The 24,887-nt window shown below is 37.2% G+C and overlaps 1 protein-coding gene across 1 annotated transcript in view; it reads right to left on the reverse strand.

Annotated features, from left to right (window-relative positions):
- Window positions 1-24,887, reverse strand: part of LOC127624069 (ezrin-like) — a 53,304-nt gene that overhangs the window by 27,607 nt on the left and 810 nt on the right. The window contains exons 2-3 of the mRNA XM_052098702.1: window positions 24,655-24,741; window positions 11,770-11,853 (exon numbers count right to left, since the gene is read on the reverse strand). Of these exons, the coding sequence (XP_051954662.1) occupies window positions 11,770-11,853; window positions 24,655-24,666 (96 nt within the window). The 5' untranslated portion in view covers window positions 24,667-24,741. The remainder of the gene's footprint in view (window positions 1-11,769; window positions 11,854-24,654; window positions 24,742-24,887) is intronic.

Raw genomic sequence — 24,887 nt, forward strand, 5'->3', positions numbered from 1 at the left:
ATTGTCATTTTCCCCATTTTAGTCAAGTCATCAAAACTGTGAAGTGGGTCCTGGGTAGCTCAGAGTAAAGATGCTGACTACCACCCCTGGAGTCACGAGTTTGAATCCAGGGCATACTAAGTGACTCCAGCCAGGTCTCCTAAGCAACCAAATTGGCCCGGTTGCTAGGGAGGGTAGAGTAACATGGGGTAATTGTCCTCTGCCACCCGGAGTCACTACGCCACCACAAGGACTTAGTGCACATTGGGAATTGGGCATTCAAATTTGGGCAGAAAAGGGGAGAAAAAAAAAAAGAATGAAAAAAGTACCAAACTGAAATCCGTGATTTCATGAATTTAAGCATAAGCCTTTAATTAAATAGTTTCAATAAGATGAGAAACTTAAATTCAGTCAAGTGTGTCCAAACTTTGTACTGGTAGTCTGAATGAATAGTAGGGGGTGGTAAGAATATTGGATAATTGAACTGAATAATCTGCATCAATGCCCACCTCTAATGAATAGATTATTATGTAGCTGACTGGTTTATCGAAGACGGCTATTGACATTTCCCAGACACATTGCCCCTCTTATCATTTCCTGTCCATCTACACTATACTATTACAGTGAATAAAAATAAATTAAAAAATAAATAGACTGAGCTAGTACAATCATCGAGGCACATTATTAATGCATGTTCATGATGAATAACAAAAAAAAAGAAAACACCCTTAGGTGGCTTTTGAGCGGACCAGAGAGAGCATCTGCCATCTGGAACTTTCTGAAATTTAAAGCTCAAGGTTTTTAAAAAGCATTTTTGGCTAGATGCAGTCTTTCCATAGGAAATCGATATCGAAAACCAGAACCCCTTAAACTTTACTGACCACTCCAACCTTAGCAACTAATGCCATCCACCATATTATCAGGAAAGTGTTTGCTCTCATCATGCCAGTATATGGAACATCCTGTGTGTTTGTATGATTTAAGCTGTATAGAAATGACGCAAAAATATGGCTGCCAGTGCACTTCCAATAGTAATGCAAGGTCCCCAGAGAGAATACATATTAGTGGTGTAACGGTTCATATTTCTCAGAAAAAAAAAAAAAAACACATTACAGCCAAATCCAAAGAATCCTCTATTTGATAAACACTTTTGCCCTTAATAAAAATCATGATTTTACAACAGCAACCAATTTTACCATGGTATTTGTAGTAAAATCAAAGTAACCACAAAATCAACATGGTTACTGTAATGGTTACAATATATTAGTAAAACCGTGGTTACTATATGGAAAACTACAGTATTACTGTTATAAAACCATGGTTAACCAGAGCACCAGAACAGTCAGGCACAAGAACAGTTTTTTTTTTCCCCTCAGGCTATCCATGTCATGAACAGTTAAAACTGCCCATTGAAAAATAATCATGTGCAATAAACAGCTTTGTCTAATTATATTTATCCAACCTCTTCTGCCATTATATTCCCTTGCACTGTATAGAACACATTTGTATTTGCGCGCATGCACACACACACATACGTTTGGGATAATGTACAGATTTTGCTCTTATGGAAAGAAACTGGTACTTTTATTTACCAAAGTGGCACTCAACAGATCAGATTATATAGTCAGGACAATAATAGTGTAAAATTACTACAAAAAATGTGAAGAACTTCTTAAACTACTTCAAAGAGTTATCATCAAAAAAATCCTCATGCAGCAATGACAGCTTTGCAGATCCTTGGCATTCTAGCCATTTTGACGGGCACTTCTCACGCACCTTACAGTCTAGCTGATCCCACAAAAGCCCAATGGGGTTAAGATCCATAACACTCTTTTCCAATTATTTGTTGTCCAATGTCTGTTTTATTGCCCACTCTAACCTTTTCTTTTTTGGTTTCAAAAGTGACTTTCTTTGCAATTCTTCCCATAAGGCCTGCACCACTCTTTACTGTTGTACATGAAACTGGTGTTGAGCGGGTAGAATTCAATGAATCTGTCTGCTGAGGACATATGAGACGTCTATTTCTCAAACTAGAGACTCTGATGTACTTCTCTTTTTTAGTTTAGTCTGGTCTTCCACATCTCTTTCTGTCCTTGTTAGAGCCAGTTGTCCTTTGTCTTTGAAGACCATATGTTTGATATAATGGCAAGTGATTTTCTAGTACCAAATTAGCAATTTAGCATAAATACTCAAGGATGAGGTGTTGGAATGATGGCTGCTGGAAATGGGGTCTTTCTAAATTTGATCAAAAATTACTTTTTTCAAATAGTGATGGTGCTGTTTTTTTACATCAGTAATGTCCTGACCAGTGTTGTAGTCAAGACCACCTAAACAGAGACCAAGTCAAGACCAAGACCAGAGTGTATAGAGAACAAGACTTTGAGCCCAAGTCGAGACTAAGATTAAGGCAGGGCGAGACAGAGACCGAGACCAGAGCTAGTCCCACACTGCATGACACACTTGCGATAAAACGTTGAAAATACAAACCATAGGCACTCCTCAAATTGATCTGAAAGATCCACATTCCCATAAAAAACACCCACAGAAAACAATTAGCCACTTTTATTACCATATATGTGTGTGTATACAGTGTACCATGAGAAATGTCTTGATAAAAATAATCAAAAGGCATTAAAGAGGTGAATTGTATGTGTGTGAATTTTCTTTTGTTTTCTATGAGCAAACAAATACAAACAAACACTAAGGAGCTGAAATCAACTTAATCATCTTTTCCAAATTTTACAAATGCACCCAAAACAAAACTAAGATTTGTGCAAGCATATCATCATGTTTTCTGGATGACTCTTCCCCTAGAAACCATCATAAAGTACAGAATATATCAAACAATTACTCAATCCTTAAGTTTTCACTTTTCTTGGTCTTTTCTTAAATATAGTAACTTTCTGAGTTGAATGGAATGATGTAAGAGGTAGATTGCTACCGTTAGCTAGCTAGCTTTGCTAGCATCAATTAGACTTGGCTTATCTTTCTTTATGCTTCTTCGAATGTTCCCAGCTGTCTCGGTAGCATGAACTCGTAATGTTTGAAATTTGGCTATGCAAAAAAAATGCAAGTAACATAGTTACACTGTATAATGAGGTCACAGATGCCAAGAATGCTTATTGGATAATGAAAAAACAACAAATGTGTCTTTTCCAATTTGTAGATTTGTTCTAGCAAATTAACAGCAAAGCAAATAAATCTTTATTAATTTATTTACTGTATTTTCCGGTAATAAAGTCGCACCTGACTAGAGGTCACACCGGGTCAAAATAGAGTTGTTGATAAAAGAAAAAATCCACATTAAGCGGGAGCAGCGCCCCGCCTCCATTCACTGGTTCAGATGTCAAACGCGCTCTGTGAAGATTACAGAGAATGTACACATCGTATCACTGTTTTTTTGGACTTGTTTAAAAACAGAAGAATTTGCTTTTAATAATCGTATGTAAGCGTTTCTCATATTCTTTTCATTAGAGAAACATGACAAGCCACATCTGTTCATAACATCTGTAACTATGCTGTGCAAAAATAAACAGCTTTTAGTCAGAGTAAAACATTACACCTGTTGTAGTGTATTAAAAAGCATTTTTTTATTGTACTATAAGTGTGATGAAGCATCATTTTATGGTCATGTGAGGAGTTGCTTTTGACAGCAGACTAGAGTTTGTTAGAACATGTTTAATCTGGTTGTGTAAAATACTTTGTAATGGAAAATATACTGCATTGGCAACTTTAAAACACTTCTACCGTCTCTATGCCTATACCTTACAGAAGATTTGTCAGACATCTCTCACACAGTGCATGCGAAGAGGGGCAGGATGGAGAGAGATATATATATATATGAGAGAGAGAGCGCTTTTATTTTTATTAGGGATGCACCGATACCACTTTTTCTCTTCCGATCGGATTCCAATATCTGAAATCGCAGTATCAGCTGATAAAGATCCGATACTAGTGTTATTTTTTCCATAATCAGTTTAGAATATCTTTACCTCACAGAGTGATGCCAATTATATGTTAAGAAACACAAACCTTTAACTACACATTATTTCAATATAAAATGTACAAACCATTAAGAAAAACTTTATTGTTAAAAAGTCTATTGGATAATGCTGCAGCAAAATTCAGTAATACTGGAACAGTAATTCCAGTCTAACTGTTCAGTAGAAAAGGCGGCAGTTTTTGTTTTTTACTTAGTTTTAAGATATCAGTTCACTTTTAATTCACAGTTATTTTTTGGAACCCATTAAACATAAATATAGTCATAATTTGTAAACAAATAATAATAATAATAATAATAATAATAATAATAATACATTATTATTATTATTATTATTATTAATAATAATAACTTATAGATTTTAAATACAATGGTAATATATTTAAATCATGCACCTTTAACTTTAAAAACCCTCTGGGTTTTATGTTTGTAAGCAAGTTCACAGTAGTTTAATTAGCTTCTTATTCAAATTCTAGTAAAATGCATCTCCGGCACTGCGCTAAATGCATGTTATAAGTGAACAGACCTATTGAGCATCTACATCTGAGATGTTGTTCGTGAGTAGCGCTCATATTGTGCAATGCTAAAAATATGCGCGAGTGTGTGTGTAAACAGCGGCATTCAATAGTGCGCTGGTGCTGCACATGCATATTACATATATTTACAGCCTTTTGTGCTTCACAGAGCTTTCACACATCTTCAAGTGTCTTTGAATAAAGTGCACGAGTCATATTAACTACTTCAAATGGTGTTTGTATGGTTCTTTTATGTCATTTTTGGAACTTGACAGGAACGAACATGACAAACACACAGTATTGGATTTAGATCGGGCTCGGACCTATACCCGATCCATCTAAAAACCTCAGTATTGGAGCAGATACCAATCCAGGTATCAGATTGGTGCATCCCTAATTTTTATCATCTCTGTCTTGTTGTTGTATTTTTTGTGCACTGGAAGTTTCTGTCACAAAAGGCAAATCCCTTGTATGTGTAAGCATACTTGGCAATAAAGCTCATTCTGATTAGATCACATACACTTAGGTCATTAAAACACATTTTTCAACCACTCCACAGATTTCAAAGTAGCAAACTATAGTTTTGGCAAGTCGTTTAAGACATCTACTTTGTGCATGACATCAGTAATTCTTCCAACAATTGTTTACAGACAGGTTGTTTCACTTTTAATTGACTATCACAATTCCAGTGGGTCAGAAGTTTACATACACCAAGTTAACTGTGCCTTTAAGCAACTTGGAAAATTCCAGAAAATTAAGTCAAGCCTTCAGACAATTAGCTTCTGATAGGCTAATGAACTATTTGGAGTCAATTGGAGGTGTACCTGTGGATGTACTTTAAGGCCTACCTTCAAACTCCGAGCCTCAGAAAAAGAAATTGTGGACCTCCACAAGTCATGTTCATCCTTAGGAGCAATTTCCAAATACCTGAAGGTACCACGTTCATCTGTACAAACAATATTAAGCAAGTATAAACAGCATGGGACCACACAGCTATCATACCACTCAGGAGGACGTTGCAATCTGTCTCCTACAGATGAACGTAGTTTGGTGTGAAAAGTGCAAATCAATCCCAGAACAGAAAATGACCTTGTGATGATGCTGGAGGAAACAGGTAGACAAGTATCTATATCCACAGTAAAGCAAGTCCTATATCGAAAAATAACCTGAAAGGCTGCTCAGCAAGGAAGAATCCACTGCTCCAAAACAAACATAAAAAAGCAACACTACAGTTCACAAGTGCACATGGGGACACTTACTTTGAGAAATGTCCTCTGGTCTGATGAAAAAATTTAACTGTTTGGCCATAATGACCATTGTTATGTTTGAAGTAAAAAGGGTGGGGTTTGCAAGCCAAAGAACACCATCCTAAATGTGAAGCATGGGGGTGGCAGCATCATGTTGTTGGGGTGCTTTGCTGCAGGAGGGACTGGTGCACTTCACAAAATAGATGACATCATGAGGAAGGAAAATGATGTGGATATATTGAAGCAACATCTCAAGACATCAGCCAGGAAGTTAAAGCTTGGTCACAAATGGGTCTTCCAACTGACCTAAGACAGTTAATGTTTTCTAGGATTTGGCTAAGGTGTATGTAAACTTCTGACTTCAACTGTATTACTATAAATGGCATTATAATTAAATTAAAGCCATTATTGACTCTTATGTGCATGATCAATAACAGCTGTGCGAGGAAACAAGAAGAACTCGCTTGCCCATTTTAAACCCTCGCAGGGGGCTTCTCTATCAGCGGCTCGTTTTCTCGGCTTGCCGTTTTCAACTACACACAATGCGTGCAGAACAGAGATGTCATCTGTGTGAAACACAGGCAGAGTGCGTCCATCTACAGAGCCATACAGGAGCATTAGCAGAGGTTTTATTTGACGCTTTGTTTTCTTCGCCAAACCTTGTGCACCAGATGCGTCATTAAACTTGGTGAACCACGGTGCCAATGCTTACTGAACCGTGGGTGGCAAACCAAACAGTTTGGGTCTTTTACCAAGAACCATTACATCCCTAATACATACAGTATTTTGTTTTCGATTTTCCAGAGCACAGTCTGGATTATGAAGATAGACTAAGACTTCAGTAAGGACATCTACATTTGCACCAAGTTAAATTAGTAACCAACATTAATCTATTTACACATCAATTAAAATGATAGTAAGGCGATAGTAACTAAAGAGTTCACAGTACCATAGTGAGTGTGATGTAAAAACATTAGGATCAGTTCTGTTCACTTACAATGTTATCATTTGTAATTGCTGATTGCTGTAGTTAATGATTGATACGTTTATCTTTTCAATTGACTGTGATAACTCCCTTGTTTGCCTGGATTCTAAACAGGCAATCTCCACAGTTTTAAATCATGTTTCTACATAATTTAACAGTTCTTTAAAGAAAAAACAGCAGATCAAAATGCTTTGCACAGTCACACTCCATTCTAGCACACATACGAATATTAATAAAATACAAATGTTTTACCACATTATAAGCAAATTAATGGGAAATCCAATTTATCCAATTCATTCATATGGGATGTCCTGTAAAATGTGTCAACAGCAAGCAAGTTATCAAAGCAGGTGGAGCTTAGCAAAGGATTAACTAGGGTCACTATTGGTCAGAGGCAGTGAGGATATTTTTAAGGAAGCAATTTGAAGAAAACTTCATTGAGTCTTCAGCACTATTCCATGCCTCTAAAATGTATCTTGGTAATAGTAATTTGCATTCATATAAGTGGTATTCATTGAAGTTTGCTTTTAATAACAATGATAAAACGTCCTTATGATCAGTCACATTTAAACAACACTACCGAATCACAAATTTTACTCTGTGGTCCGGTGTTTTATGAAGTCAAAAATCGCTGCGGATGCCTTTCCATTTCTTCCTAGCTCAGACAAATCGGTCCCGTAGTGGTTTCCATTTTCTCCTTACAGTATCATTATAAGAATTTAGGGAAACTGCAATTTCTTGCCAAGCATTTTCAATCGCCATTTTATTCAAATGGAGAGGGGACGAGGGGGGTGTCATATATATGTTTGTATAAATTGTTCAGTAAGTTGCTGCTCTGCCATGACAGATGTTGACTGAAAACAGAAAATCTGATCATGCCCATACTTGCATTGGGAATTGAGTGCTGCACATTGCCCTACGCAATGACGTGTGGAATCGAGCTTGCGTAGCAAGATGTGTCTGTGTTCGCGTACTTGTGTTAAGTATGTTTGGGCCTTTATTCTGCTGTTGAATGTAATCTAGAGCACATATTTTTAAAATTCGCAAATTATCTAGTAACAGCTGTTTAATTGGCAGGTGGCGGTGTGTGTGTGTGTGTGCGCTGAACATGCGCGTTCCGAAAATGCCTGAACTTTAAAAATTCTGCCAAAATGCCCGTCTTGGTGAGGTATTCATGTAAACAGAGTGATGTCTATAGTGAACATAAACAGTGGAGATAAAAGTGGATTTGTATTAAAATGTTGGATTTGTAAATATAAATGTAAGCTAATAGACCTGCTGCCGTCTAGTATGTTATTATAATAATTAAACAACCACAACAAGAAAACTCACTTTGACCGGGTAACTTTAGAAGCTTTAAAAAGTATTAATGTAGTATCATACAGTGAAGCCAGGAGTAGTTTTCTGTTGCATTTCATTCTGAATGTTTCCTTGAATACTTGATAGCCTACTGCTGTTAAAAAAGCATGGAATTTTTTTAATTTGTATTTTTTTTTTCTCTATCATTTTTAATCTATTTCTATTCATTGCTGGTTTTTTTATTGTTATTTTATCAATGACTGTTTACTAGTCTTTAATAATTACTTAAAAGCCATTCTTCCATAACTAACATATTAGTTAGTGTTATTATTTGTTGTGGTTTTGAAGCCAGTATTCAGAATCGCCAAATTTCACTACAGACTACTGAAATTTTGGTATTTTGATAATGTATAGCCTTTATTGTACATGGCAGATCTTGCTGCAATAACATGATGAAAAGTATCTCATTACATAGAAGTGTGAGCACCCCTGCTGTAAATGATGGTGATGGAGGCTTTTTCTTTGTTCGACTGTACGTAATATAAAATAAGTATAATATGACAATAGCCTCCTCCCCTACCCAGTGTAATTTACATTTAAAATTCAAGGAAATGCACTGTTAAAAACACAAAGTTTTTTATAAAGTTCAATCAATGCATGATGTTTCCAAAGACAATGAGTAATCTTGATCTCAATATTGACCAAAATAATTGTGATTATGATTTTTGCCATAATCGAGCAGCCCAACTTGAAATGCAATAGATTGTTATGCATGCAAGTCAGCATGCCAGCATTACGTCCAGAGGTGTTCAGTGCACATCTCTCATATCTGTGCTGTTTGCCATGCAGAATTCATGACTGGCCCTTTAAGAGCACTCGCACTGAAGGAGACAGTTTCAGCTGTGTGTTCTCTGAGGGAAAACTAAAAAAAGTTTAAAGTGTGATCAGAGAGAATCTGTAGATGCTCCAAACTGAAGGGATGCAAACCACAACCATTATGCAATGTTTCCACATTCATGGCAGTCAATGAGCCCAATGTAATGGTCAATGAGTCATCCATCAAGGGATATGCTCCTAAAAAAGAAAACCCCATCCTGAGAGGCTTACTCTAAGTGTGTGTTTGTCTGTCCTGCTATTTGCAGGGGATTATCCCATGCCACCAAGCCAGTAATTAAATTAGGTCATAGGCATTGGCTCTACTGACAGACAGTTTCCCAACGAATTGTCAGAGTTTTTACTTGCGTGGTCCTTAAAGATGATGCATCTAGTTTTTTGGTGTTTAACTACTTTCTCCAATCCCAGTTTAATATGCAGAGACAATTAAACTGCAGTAACTACAGTACACATTTTGTCAAAATTGAGTTAGCACACAGATAAAAGACCATGTATGAAGGAAAGAACTACAATCCCCTGAAGCACTGGGAATGATGTAATCCGATTAAAAACTATGGAAAAATATAAAACTATTGATATAAAGTTGTTGATTAAAAGTATAGAATATTTAAGCAGTTTTAGAGTGAAGAGAGAGCGATTCTCTGATTGGTGGATCTCTGTTCAGCCTCATGGTTGGTGTAATTCTTCACAGGAATTCCGCAATTCAATATGCTTTTCCCAAATGAAGTTGAAATAACGTGGACTGATGGCTTCAACAAGAGCATATACCATTGAATAACTAACTCACTGCTCATGGTAGGTCTGTCTTTAAAATGATAATTCGTTATAGTTAAAAACCAATTCGTCCATGGAAAAAAAAACAAATGTAATTTTTACATCCAGAACCCAACTGTTGGGCTTTTTGGAGTGAGTTTGGGTTGGGACAATTGGTTTGCTGACCAATAGCAGAAGGGAGAGTGTTTGTAAAATCGGTTTGAAAACAATCATTCATTTTTTGCAATTCCATTTGGTGACACTAGTGGCACAGAAATAACACAATTAATTAACATTAGTTACACAGATCATGTTTATAGATTTTAAATTACATTGACTTTCTTATTTACCCTCCTGCTTCAGATTGTATGACAGGCATTTATTTTTTTATTAATTTTTTCTCCCCTTTTTCTTCCCAATCTGGAATGCCCAATTCCCTGAATGCTCAAATTCCTCGTGGTGGCGTAATGACTCAATCTGGATGGCAGAGGATGAATCTCAGTTGCTTCCGTGTCCGAGACAAATCAACTTGTGCATCTTATCACGTGACTTGAGCGCGTTACAGTGGAGACATGGCGTGTGTGGAGGCTTCACGCTATTCTCCGCGCCATCCATGCACAACTCACCACGTGCCCCACCGAAAACGAGAACCACATTATAGTGACCTCGAGGAAGTTACCTCATGTGACTCTACCCTCCCTAGCAATCGGGCCAATTTGGTTGCTTAGGAGACCTGGCTGGAGTCACTCAGCATGCCCTGGATTCAAACTCACGACTCCAGGAACGGTAGTCAGCGTCTTTACTCACCAAGTTACCCAAGCCCACCATGACAGGCATTTTGACTATGAAAACACATGTAAAATGCTCTTTTATATGTCTTGATTTACCTTATAAAATGTCTTTGAATAACTGTTTACAATTCTTTAAAACTTCTTTTACTATCTGCATTAGCTGAGAGAGACAAATTTATTTAAGATTAAGGGAATTTGGCAAGAGAATGGGATGCAGTCATCGAGGGATTACATTGATGAATTACAGATGTTCAGTATACAATGTCTGTAAACACAACTGGAATTTATAGGGGTGTGGTAAAATTGATTGTCTATTTTAAGAGAATCAGAGGAGTACAACCAAATCCCACTTTCTGATTCTGGTTTCAGGCAAAATTGAAACTTTCTTGGGAAAAAACATTACTAACTGCATTACTAAAAGTTTTGTTTAAAACAAAGTCATTGCAAAACAGTCAGTGTGCAATACACGCACACCTGTGACCAACTGTGTCTCAACTCATTTCTATATTAATGGTGTGTAAAATGTCAGTAACTGAAATAAAAATATTGTCACAGTGCAAGAAATCTAAATGACCCTAAAATAAGCTTTATTTTCTATATGCAATTTAAAGTATGCATCTTAAAATATTTCTTTTGATTTTGGAGTAAAATAGGAACAGGGTATTTTCTTGACAGGTTTCATGAGAATCAACCACTTACTGTCCAAAATGAACATTATTACTTAGCAGAATAATTATTTGTGATTATTATTCTATTTAAAAATATATATAATTATTTGTTGAATATTGGGGTCTTTAATCTTTTTGCTGTCGCCACCAGGATTTTAAGGGGATTTTAGGCAATCTGCTGCATCCTGTGCTTAAGAACTCCCACGGTAAAAATCACATTAACTACGGCATCTTGTGGCTTACAGCTTTGAGTTTATTTTACACTACAGCTACTCCAATCTTACAGCAACTGGAAATAATTCTCTACTAACCATCAACAAACTTTATGTAGCATTTAAATGACTATTTGTTGACAAGTTTTCTCTTGAACAATACTTCAAATTTTATTTCAATTCACAAAATCATTGAAAAACTTTAGATAAAATGGATTTCCAACCAGTCAATTAGTAGCTCCACAAATGCAACAAGGCTTTTCAACGGGTTCAGCCAACACCCTTTATCTCCCTTCCCTCTCTTTTATGTACAATGTAGCATTCATTTAACCAAATGAAACCACCAGATAGCATTCTAGCACATGACCCGACCCTAACCCATGCGTGATAATTCAGTTGTGTAGCAGTGTGTGTAGTTGTGCAGACCTGGTCAAAGAGCTGCTTTCCAGTTGTGCTGGGCTGAACGGCAAACTCCAGCTCAGCGTCCATTGTAGTGACGCGAACATTTAGCTTTAAAGAGAAAAAGAGAAATGTATTAATAACCACAGGTGTCAGAAGAAAACTGCCATTCATTGTAGCCAATATGGTTACAACTATTTAACCGTTTCCATTTCCATTTAAAGGGATAGTTTAATGGTTGAATATTGACTGAGGACAACATATTGCCCAACATCTTTTGCATTCCACAGAAGAAAGAAAGTAATACAGGTTTGAAACCATTTTAGGGTGAATGAATTACAGAATTTTCATTTTTGGTGTGAATCCAAAGCAAATTATTTTGCCGTCAAGGTACACTAGTTATCAACAGTCTGTTCCCTGGGAATCAAACCGGTTACCTCGGCCACGCCATGCTCTGCCAATTGAGCTACAGAAGTTAACATTTTACAGTAGCAAACATCCTATCTGATAAGACTGGAAATCTTAGTTAGGCAAAGGCAATAAAAATCCTGCAATGATAAGACTATCACAGGCATGTTGACAAAAAGAGTTCATAAGTGTCCCATTGACGAAGGTATTAACAACAACCTATATTGATAACTCAAATTGGATTGTGTAGCAGGTGCATTCGTCGTTCAAACACAAACACATGGTTTAAAAGAGACCACTTGTAAGTCTGTTAGGGGGGAAACGCAGGAGTGGCTGCGAAGAACAATGTGCTTCAGCCACTATTTGAGAAAGGGGAAATGCCAATCTAGAGTAAATGTTTGACCTGACCAAGTAAACAAGAAAAAAGGCCGTCTACAATCCATCTATTCTTCAATCAAATATGCACCATTTTAGGTAAAAATAAAGTCTTTTTTAAACAATTTCCCAGGGGACATGAAACGGAGGCTTTTCCTCCCAAAGAACAGACAACAGTCTCATAGAATCGAGGAACAATGGCATTATTTGCGAAAACCAATAAAAATACGTCAGGAAGAGAGAGCATTTAATTTAACTCACCCAGGAAAAGAAAACAAAACCCATTTAAGCTTGAACAAAGCACAAAACTTATTCAGTGATTCATATTCATGTGATATCTATGAGCACTGATGAACAAAAGTAAGGAAATTAAGGTGGCTGAACAAAAAGAAAGAGTGTTGACTGTTGGTGGAGAATCACAAAACTCAACATACTGGGTGTGGGCACTGTCTGAGAAGTTAAAAATAATTGTAATTATGTAACTTACAAAAAATATTAAATTCCCCGCTATGCAATAACTAACCTATGCATAACTCAGTCACACCAGATCAGTCCTTAATATGTAATCTTATGCAAGTAAATGGATAATAAATATAGATTTGTAAACTTATGTTGAGACTTTACAGACAGGTCCTATATGCTAAAGATTAATTAATGCAATAGGTATCATGAACTAACAATTTTTACAGAATTTATCATTCTTGGTTTGTCATTTCTGAATATAATACTGTTCATTGTTACAGTCATGTTAATTCATTTTACAATAACTATTGCAAATGCATACAACTGTAATGTTCAAATGTAGTTGTATATGTAGAAAAACATTAACAAAGACTAATTATTGGTTACACGTTAATTCCATTTTCATTATGGCATTAACTAATGTTAACATATACAACCATACTGTTATTTGGGTTTATAAGCAGTGTTGGGGAAGCTATTCTGAAACTAAGCTACAAGCTTCTCATAACAAACTACATTCAATCTGCTCTTTTAAAGAAATGTGTTACAATACAAGTAACTAACAAAAAGTAGCTAACTACAATGAAGAATATATTTTCTCTGGATCTGGATCTAATCAGATGATTTTTAATTAGGGTGATATTGAACTATAAGGGTGACAACATTTGTTGAGCATATACTGTACATTAGGACTAAATATAAAAATTAAACTAGAAAACACCCTATTTTAATTTAACCAAGTCAAAATATAGAGGAAAAAAAAGCACAAATTAAATAAATATTTTATTGAAAACTGAACTGCCCATTTAAGGTCCTGCCACAGCATCTCAATCGGGTTCAAGTCAGGACTTTGACTAGACCACTCCTTGGTTCTTTTGAGCCATTCAGAGGTGGACTCACTCCTATGCTTTGGCTCATTGTATTCAACATAATCCAGTTGTGCTTGAGCTACAACCCACGGACTGATGACCAGATGGTCTCCTTTACGATTTTCGGTTAGAGAGCAGAATTCATGTTTCCCTTAATTATTGCAAGTCACCCTGGTCCTGAAGCAGCAAAGCATCCCCAAACATCACACTACCACCACCATGCTTGACCGCAGGTATGAAGTTCTTAATGGAATTCTGTTTGATTTTCAGCAGATGTAACGTGACACCGGTTTTCCAAATAGTTTCTCTTTCGACTCATCAGTTCACAGAACTTTCTCCCAACAGGTTTGAGGATCATCAAGGTGTGTTTTGGCAAATTCAGACAAGCGATAATGTTATTCTGGGTTAGCAGTGGTTTTCGCCTATCAACGCTTCCATGGATGGAATTTCTGGCCAGTATCTTTCTGATAGTAGAGTCATGAACATTGAAGTTTATTGATCAGAGACAGGCCTGCAGTTCCTTGGATGTTGTCCATGGCTTTATTATGACTTAATGGATGAACTGTCGCTGTGCTATTGGAGGAATTTTGGAAGGTCGGCCAATTCTGGGAATGTTCTCTCATGTGCCAAGTTTTGGAGATAATGGCTCTCACTGAGTGTTTTTTTGTTTTTGGGGGTGGAGTCCCAGAGCCTTTGAAATAGCTTTGTAACCCATCCCAGACTGATATATTTCAATCACTTTTTCTTCATCATTTCTGGAATTTCTTTTGACCTTGTCATAGTGTGCTACTGTGTGAGACCTTTTAGCCAACTTCATGCTGCTGAAAAAGTTCTATTTAGGTGTTGATATGATTGAACAGGGCTGGCAGAAATCAGGCCTGGGTGTGTCTAGTCCAGCGGAAACCCATTATCATTGCGGTTTCATAGATTTGGGGATTTTGTAACTAAGGGGCAGATACTTTTTCCACACAAGCCCAGTTGGTATTGGATAACTTTTTTGCTTCAATAAATAACAATCATTTAAAAACTGTATTTTGAGTTTACTCCGATTGCCTTTGTTTAATGTTAGAATTCCTTTCTTCAAGAAATACCAACTCAAAATTATCAACTACTAAATTGAGGCTAATGCAAGTGAAACTGTAATAACACTGTAAACTAAAAACATAAAACAAGCAATAATGATGGGGATAAGATATACTTTCTTAAACATGAAAATAAAATGCTTAAATATGCAATATAACAATAACAAATCAATTTCAGAAGTCTTCGTAAACTTTATATTAAAGTTTTGCATTTAAAGCAGCGTTTCTCAGCGGGGGCGGTACCGCCCCCTAGGGGGCGTTTGGACAGTGTTGGGGGGCGGTGTGAACGAGGCAGCAGAGAGGGGGGCGCTCAGGCACAAATGGGGGCGTTACTCAGAGGTACTCAACAGGCGGCCTGCGCAAAAATCTTTTCAGCTCTTCTCCTTAGCCTATGTCTTCGTCTTGCTCGGATTACTGCTGCTACTTCACCAGGAGGATATGCCAGGAGAGCCGCTTCCTAAGTTACACATGCTTTTAAGAGGCGGAGAATTTTCAGCGCAAAATAGAGGCGCTTTCACCGGCTTTTTCTGTACATAACGCGGAATACATAATTAGGCGCATAATTAGTGCTCAGGGCTCACACTAATGACCATAATTAATAAAAAAAAAGTGGCTGTTTTTGACGTTGTTTTTTCTTCGGTTCAGTTCAGGTGGCCGAGCTGTTGTCGTCTTTGAAATCAAATGACCGTTCGTAGGCTATTCAAATTTGAAGCCTAGTATATATTGAGTGTGCGAACGACCGCTGCTTTTTCATTGGCCATTTAGGTTAGTTACGTTATTGTTCACGTGATTGGTTCATCTTAAAAAAATTTGTGTGTGAGCCTGAATTTGTTTGAATTTCTAAATACATTTGCAATACCTTTCAAACAATCCATGTGTTTTTGCATTTTGCATTTTAGGGGGCGTTAAGAGGATCATGAAGAGGTCAGGGGGGCGTTTGTTCAAAAAAGGTTGAGAACCACTGATTTAAAGTATAACTTATTGTATATAAACAAAGTGCATATAAATCTAACCATTCAAAACGAATACAGTCCGAACAGCATAATAGACAGGGCCACCGCTGCCCAAATCGATGCCCTACACGTGATATGAGCGTGAAGCGATTGTCTGTGTTCCTCAACTGCTTTCGGGTCCTTGAATAACGTATAGCGAATGAGTAAGGGCAGCCGGTGGACTTTCTGGTGCCATCCTATGGTAAGATGGTGCCCCCCTAGGGAGTTGATGCCCTACGCAAACTGCGTAATATGCATGTATGTAGCGGCAGTAGCCTACTGATAATAGAATAATGCACCATATCAAAGAAAAATAAATAATTTGCAAAACTGCAGCATCCCACAAATTGAAATAAATGTAAAAAAGGAGGATGTTATTTCACGTGTGCATTTAAAGTATAACTTTTCAAATGTACATAACAAAGTGCATATAAATGTAACAATTCAAATACAATCTGAACAACATAAGTTGGCTCCGCCCTCCCTCACGCATCTTTGGTTCATTGGTTGACACTGCGTGTGTGATTGACAGGAACAACAGGTGAGGCTTTTAGTCTGAGCAGACAGTCAGAACTAATGTGTGCGCTTGAGCATTTAGGCCTATATTATTTTATTTGTTTTTTTCGTTATTTTTAAATCTTTTGATTATTCATATCTTAATTTTTTGTAATATTTGTATAAATAGATGCTGATATGCGAGCCGGCTCCCAACGTTCACCTACAAGAGCCGACTCGTTCGCAAATGACCCATCACTATTTCAGATGTGGGTTTCCTGACACGAAGGACGAGATGCCCACCGGTTTCTGCCCTCTACAATATTTGCAGAACATGACGTCGTTTTCGAACTCTAGCCATGGGAACATTTTGAGACAATTTGCACTGAATCTATATGTTCTCCCTTCACCGGCTACAGTGGACGTTGAAGTGACAGCTGTGGTCACGGTAGCTTTGCTCTCAGCATCCGTTAGCCGTCTCCGGTAAACCTAGTGAAGAGACTTCGTTAGTTGAACCTTGCGAATCCCCCTCGCCTAATTCCTCCTCCTCCTCATCTCTTTTTCGCTTAAAATAAAATGCGATGTCGCCTATACCGCTACTTCCATTGTTCACCTTTCTCTCTCTGGCTGAACCGCGTCATCACAGAAAACTCCGCTTGTGGAATGTGGGTTTGTAATTTTTAAACAAATATCTTAAAAAGGGGGGTTACGTTTGTAATCTTTATTCGCACACGGTGCTCGTAAATAATTTTTCCTATTCGCACATATCTATTTTTAGGGGCAAATCTGAGTGAAACACTCGCACTGTAGAGCACTGCATACTGTATCGAAGCATTATTGCAGGTAAACAACTTAGTCAAACGGATAACAGATAAACATCCATTCAGCCTGCTGCGATGCTGTTCTGAACTGAGCGAGTTTGACTAAACTGAACAGTGTCCTCAGCTGGAACGTTTGAAAGCCGGTACTTCTTTCCTGTGTTAACAGACTTGAGGTAATTATGCAAGGTGGAAGGACATAAGCCAGCGATTTTGCACCAAATCTGACCCGACAGCTCAAAATACAAACAATTTTTTTACAGACTTACCGAATTGAATCGGGGTAAGGCAAGGGCATTGATTTGAACACGGATTCTTTTTGTACTTGATCAATAATGGCAATGTGTTCATTTTTGACCAAAAATCATACGTAAAGCAGTTTTAAAAATATGATAATTTAATCACAGATGCGTTACGTTTACTTGTAACTAGTTAACATAAATTCCGTTTAGTTTACTTGAGCCAAATAAGTTTATTAGATTTTTAAGGCAATTGGTTTGCATGCTTTTTGGAACTAATTAGGTTTGACGGTGTTTACAAGACGCATCCAAAAAAAAACAACTCTAAATATAGGTGAATTGCTTATTTTAACTGGGTCATTGACATGAACAGTCTGAACGAACTGATTCACTTCAATGATTTTCCCAGCACCACATGCGAGGATGGTTTAGTTGAGTGAGTTTGATAACTTCCTCGGTTCCACTGATGCGTTTGGAATACAATGTGCAAAATGTAGCATTTTGTGGCTCTACTATTTACTGGAAAAGCTACACTATTGCAAAAATGTATGAGCTACCATCATGCTACTGAAAAATGAAGTTGTAGAATCGCTACTTTTAGTAACTTACTCCCAAACACTGTTTATAAGGATGACTGTCACCAGTTCTAGTGCACAATGAGCACCACAGCACTCATAATATGGAAAGAACTTCCTGTACTGAACAAATAGAGGACTGCTGGGACTGATCTTGAGCGCTGCAAACAGCACTGTGATAGCAGCTTTACAGCCAGTTAAACACACAATCACATTCACATGGCCAATTTGTACACCCATGCTTGGTGTTAATTAATTGATAAATAAAATATAGAATTAATTTAAACAACTTGGTACTGAGCCTCCATTGACAATAATGTTTAAATAACACAGATCATCAGTGGCCAGCTATGAGCATCTGAAATCTGGTGGTGAAGAGATCAGCTTAAAGACTGGCATTCTACTAGCCCAAGAGGGCGAGATGGAGGGGTATCCATTTACCCAGCACAACAAAGAGTCTCTTTCAGGAACATCCTCTCAGTGATCCACCTTCTGCATCAGGCTGCATTTCAATAGAGTCCCACATTTTGTGCATTGCTCTCAGCTTGCAGAAATAAAGGTTTTAGCTGCCAGACAAACTTTTTTGGCTGTAATACACTGGCGAAGTCTAGCACAGATGCCGAGCTCAGGTTCTGATTAGTGTAATTTGGCCACAGACAACATTAGCCCAAACAATCTCTGTTGCACGATGGTTAAAGCAATCACAACCAACTAAAAACATTAAATTCTCATTTGAGAATTTAATCAAGTTGGCCAATCACAGCAGCCCAAGTGGCTTGCGATTTACTTAGGACAGTAGTCTAAAAACCTGTTATTACTACAGCAACTTACATTTACAGACAATAAATGGCTAGTATAAAAAATTCTGACTACAAAACTGACCAATCGATAAGCTTGATGCTCCTCTTTCCCTAATAAAAAAATGGGCTAAAGCAACAGGAGAGAAACCATCCATTAACTCAGCGTAAATGTATGGTCTGCAAATGTTGCCTTCATGTGCTTAAGTAGGGGACAAAAAGCTTGGTCTAATGGTTTTGTAAAGAGTTGATTGTCTTGAGTTACATGAACTTTTCGAATTGCCTTTCACTTAAAGTTCCCATTTGAACGGTTCTTTTAGTCTTTTGTTGAGCTGGTATGAACTACAGCCATAGAGCACATGAGGATTGATTTCAACACAATGAGCTTTTGTGCTACATCACCAAAGGGCGTATCAGACATTGTTTGGGTATCAATTATTCAGAAGAACAAATTATAAAGATTTGGGACTCAGAGGAAACAACCTCAGCTGCTTATTTCAGACATGCCTGAAACATGTTATGAAACTGGCAGGAAACATACATATTTACTGAGGATTTTATTAGGACCACAGGGTTCATAATAAAATGCCGGACGTGGTCTTCTGCTGTTGTAGCGCATCCACCTCAAGGCTAGAGGTGTTGTGCATTCTGAAATGCTATTCTGCTCACTACAATTGTACAGAGTTACCATAGCCCTTCTGTCAGCTCGAACCAGTCAAGCCATTATCCGTTGACCTCTCTCATCAACAAGGCATTGTTGTCCACAGAACTGCCTCTCGATAGATGTTTTTTGGCACAATTATGATTAAACTCTAAAAGGCTGTTGCGTGTTAAAATCCCAGGAGATCAGCAGTTTACAGAAATACTCAAACCAGCCCATCTGGCACCAACAATCATGCCACGGTCGAAAACACAAGATCACATTTTTTCCCCATTTTGATGGTTCAGGGCTCCAGACTTTAAAAAATGACTCGGGAGCCAATGGCTCCTAAACTGAAACATTAAGGAGCCAAATGGCTGTTTTTAGTAGCTAATTCACAAAATGGCTGGATTTAGATTGCAAACAAGATAGAAAGCCGAAGGAAGACAGCTGATAACCCATTGCTCTGAGGTTTAAAACAGTACATATAGTTATGTTTGCATTCCCTTTTGTCTCAAATGTTCACATGCCTTTCATAATTTATACAAATATAAGAGAAAAGTTTTTTTCTTTTTTTTTTTTTTTTTAGTACTGCTCTTCAGAATCTACATTACAGATATTTACATAAAGTATGCATATAGTAGTGTGTTGTGTTTGAGCATTAATGAAAGTTTGCACCTTCTGTAATAGTTGTGTACACGTCCCTCAACTGTCCAATGTATCAAAAGCTTGATCTCAAATACAGCTCTGGAAAAAATTAGAGACCACTGCAAAATTATCAGTTTCTCTGGATTTACTAATTATATATATGTGGACGAGTAAAATGTATTTTATTTTTTTATTCTATAAATTACTGACAACATGTCATTGTCGTTTTTGTGAAGGACGGATTAATCAAGCCACGTACAAGTTTATCCTGGAAGAAAACTTGCTTTCTTCTGCTCTGATGTTCCCCCCAACTCTGAGGATTTTTTTTCTTCCCAGCAAGACAATGCTCCATGACACACAACTAGGTGAATCAAGGTGTGAATGGAAGACCACCGGATCAAGACCCTGTAATGACCAGCCAAATAACCAGACCTGAACCGCATTGAAAAGCTCTGGAATGTGATCAAGAGGAAGATGGATTGCCACAAGCCATCAAACAAAGCAGAGCTGCTTGAATTTTTGTGCCAGCAGTCACATAAGTCACCCAACAGCAATATGATAGACTGGTAGAGATCATGCCAAGACGCATGAAAGCTGTGACTGAAAATCAGGTTTATTCCACCAAATATTTAAGTATTGTGTTGTTTAAAAATGTTCATTTTACTCAAACACATACCTATAAATAGTAAATCCCGAGAAACTGATCATTTTGCAGTGGTCTCTTAATTTTTGTCTCTTAAAGTTTGGAATAATGAACAGATTTTGCTGTTTCGGAAGGAAGTTGGAACTTTAATTCACCAAAGTGGCATTCAACTGATCACAAAGTATAGGCAGGTCATTACTGATTAAAAAAACAGCACCATCAATATTTAAAAATAAAAGTTTTTGATCAAATCTAGACAGAACCGATTTCCAGCAGCCATCATTCGAATACCTTATCCTTGAGTAATCATGCTAAATTGATAATTTGGTACCAGAAAATCACTTGCCATTATATCAAACACTGCTGAAAGCTATTTGGTTTGTTATATGAAGCATAACATTGTCTTTGTTTTTGAGTAGCAAGAGCATGCAATAGACTGGCATGTCTTAAGGTGAATATTAGGTCAAAAATGGCAAAGAAATAAATAAACTGCTTTCTCTAGAAACTTGTCAATCAATCATTGTTTTGAGGAATGAAGGAAATTGCCAAAAAACTGAAGATTTCATACAAAGGTGAACACTACAGTCTTCAAAGACTTTGTCCTTGTTGGAAGGTCAGATGTACAAGTCAACAAGAGGACAAGTACATCAGAGTCTCTAGTTTGAGAAATTGACACCTCATATGTCCTCAGCTGACAGCTTCATTGAATTCTACCTGCTCAACACCAGTTTCATGTACAACAGTAAAGAGAAGACTCAGTGGTGCAGGCCTTATGGGAAGAATTGCAAAGAAAAATCCCCTTTTCAAACAGAAAAACAAAAAGAAAAACACATTCATTGGAAAAGAGTGTTATGGATCTTAACCCCATTGAGCTTTTGTGGGATCAGCTAGACTATACGGTGTGTGAGAAGTACCTGAAAACATCTATGGCAAGTGCTACAGCAAGTGTGGGGTGAAATGTCACACGAGTATCTGGAAAAACTGACAGCTAGAATGCAGAGGACCTGCAAAGCTGTCATTGCTGCACACGGAGGATTTTTTGATGAGAACTCTTTGAAGTAGTTTAAGTGCAGAATTTTTATTTCAAATTGTAATATTCATTTTTCACGTTATTAATGTCCTGACTATACATTGTGATCAACTGAATACCACTATGGTGAATAAAAGTACACATTTTTATCCATAAGAGCAAAATCTATACATTATTCCAAATTTTTGGATGTGTGCGTGTCATATATATATATATATATATATATACACATATAAATAATTAAAATAGTTTTAAAATATTGCCTTAGTCTTTATTTACAGTTACCAGATGGTCTAGACACAGGGACTACAAGAGTGCAAATTGAATGAAATTGCAGATGCAGTTTATTGTGCTACTCCAATCTCAATTAATAATTACTGGAAGAAAAAAAAAAGTGGTACACAATACAGAACTTTTAATTATAATTAAACCCTAAATAAAAATGGGACTCCTATATTGAAATGCCTGTGCTCCCAGTTGTGAGCTCACTAATGGCTGAGATTCTCTGAGAAAGTGAATCTGATTCAAACTGCTAACCTGAGCTCCTGAATTCAAACCCTCTTTCTTTTCGGGTGATTCATGAAAGATCCGGTTCAAAGGAGTCATTTGGCATGACACTCTCGTACTGTTTGTAGTTGCGTATGGTGCAGTGAGCACATCAAAAAAAAGAATGGATGAAGAGGCAAAAAGACACAATGGTACAGGCTCTAAAGATGTATAAAATAACTCACAAGATAATATCTGATGTAACTGCATATGAACCCACACAACCCGACTGTCGCCAATGGCGACTAGATTTTAAATTATTGTCATAATCAATTATTTTTTGGCTGCATTATCAACCATTTTAGTCACAGTCTGGAGCCCTGTGGTTGATGTGAATATTAACCTCAAGTTTCTGACCAGTATCCACATGATTTAATATGTTGCACTGCTGCCACATGATTGGCTAATTTGATAATCACATGAATATGTAAGTCTACTGGTGTTCCTAATAAAGTGCTTAGTGAGCATAATAAAGGCACAGTATAGAAATCTAGAAACACATGGTAACCCTAAAAATACATTTAAACTGAAAACTAACATTTACTTCCTGGTCTTCTCACATTAAGTAATAATTTAGTTAGGCTTAATAACTCCATATATCTGTACAGTATGATCTGACAATCAAGAAATGATGCAAGTGCCAAGAGAGATCATGTGCCAAGTTGAGCAGTATCTCAAGTAAACCAGTCGTACAGCAAGTTAAAAAGATGGAAAATATATTTTGAGGTGTTTAGAGTACATCCTTTTAGATATCTATATAGTATTAATTAATCAAATAATAACCAATAATTGAATTGTTAAGTACTGGTCGACTGATATGGGTTTTTTGATTTCTGGAAAGTAGGATGGCCGATGGTTGAAATAAATGCTGATATTCATAAATCAGCAAATCAGATGTGCACAAAAAAAAACTTACACTTATACAATATTTACTCAATTTTGCTTAAACTTGAAGAAGAAAAAATACCTTAAAAACAGCCACTAACAGTTCAACTGGCAGATTTTGGAACGGACAATGTTTAAAAGGAATATTCCGGGTTCAATACAAGTTGAGCTCAATTGACAGCGTTTGTGGCATAATGTTGATTACCACAAAAAGCTCAACTTCGTTGTAATGACAATGTAACGCAACCTTAAATGTAACAATCCCGGTAATTTAGTAGTCCGTCACCAAAACAACGTCTTAAAACAACTCTACAGCTCAAATAATCCACAAGTTTTAACAGAAGAATTAATGCAAGTGCTTTTATAAAATTATTAGCTTCACATTTCTGCCTTTAAACCCCATCCACTTCCATTGTAAGTACCTCACTGTGACAACAATATTTATTTTCCTTTATAAAGGAGAAATTATTCAAACTTATTTTATTTTGTGGCAATCAACATTATGCAACATGTTGTCGATTAAGCTTAACTTGTATTGAATCTGGAATATTCCATTAACAATTTCTGTTAATCGGCCAAGCGAATGTGTTTATTGGTAGGTAAAATGGGCAAATATCCTGTATTGGTCTAACACTATTGATATCCCATCTCCAATTAAAAGTCTTTAAATGTATGTCTTGGCTAACTCAAAAACGGTTCCGCTTCCACCCAAACCATGATCATGGCACCAAGAACAAGCCTACACATTCATAGCAAAGGGCCGGCAGTGCTCAGGGCCCAGCATGAAAGGGCAGCTCACAGGAAAGCAGCACAATGATGTCATTTCCTCTGTACAGCTCCTGACAACCGTGTAGCCATCCTAAACAAACGGACAACACATGCTTCAGGCAGCATTTGCTTTTCAAAGCACTGCCTGGAAAATGGAGTGAGTTTTTACTAGCAAACACAGATAACATTCAATACTGAACTGTTCCAGTTTAGCCGAGAGATGTGGTTTGATAATGAACGCAAACTGATCCATCGAAACGGCATAGAAGTCACACATCCTGAACCCTTGGAGACAAACAAGCCAGAAAGCAGGCGTAAATGAGAACAAAACCTGACAAACTCTGACTTAAAATAAATACGTCTGCCTTTTAGAAGTCGCTTTTAGTAAGAATGGACAGAATTCCCTAGTTAGTCTCACGTAAAGTGAAAATATCAGTTTTCTTTTAAGAAAGGCAACCTTTAAAGAAGTGTCTTTCATACTAGCTTGAAGTGAAAGTATCCCAAGAAGTCAAGATACATAAAACTAGGTTACTATCAGACAAAGTACATTTCAAAACAATGCATAGAAATAAAACCAAAACACACACTTTTCAGTCTAACAGTTGAACAACAATAACAGTGAGCTTCGGTGAATACTTACAGGTTTCGGCATTTTGAATCCTGCTGTAAATCTCGTGTCAAAATGACACAAAGCTTCAGAACAATTCGGAACTTTCCACGGAGCCTCCTAAAACAGAGAGAGGAGAAACGTGTTTGAGCAGCGCAAGTGATACTGACTAGCGCACAATGTACCGGTCATTAAAACGTGGAGAGGGCCGAGGACTGAGCCTTGATGCACTGGAACCCAAGAATATGAAAGCCTCACCCAAAATG

Source organism: Xyrauchen texanus, chromosome 30, assembly GCF_025860055.1.
Source record: "Xyrauchen texanus isolate HMW12.3.18 chromosome 30, RBS_HiC_50CHRs, whole genome shotgun sequence".
In the NCBI taxonomy this organism is placed as follows: domain Eukaryota; kingdom Metazoa; phylum Chordata; class Actinopteri; order Cypriniformes; family Catostomidae; genus Xyrauchen; species Xyrauchen texanus.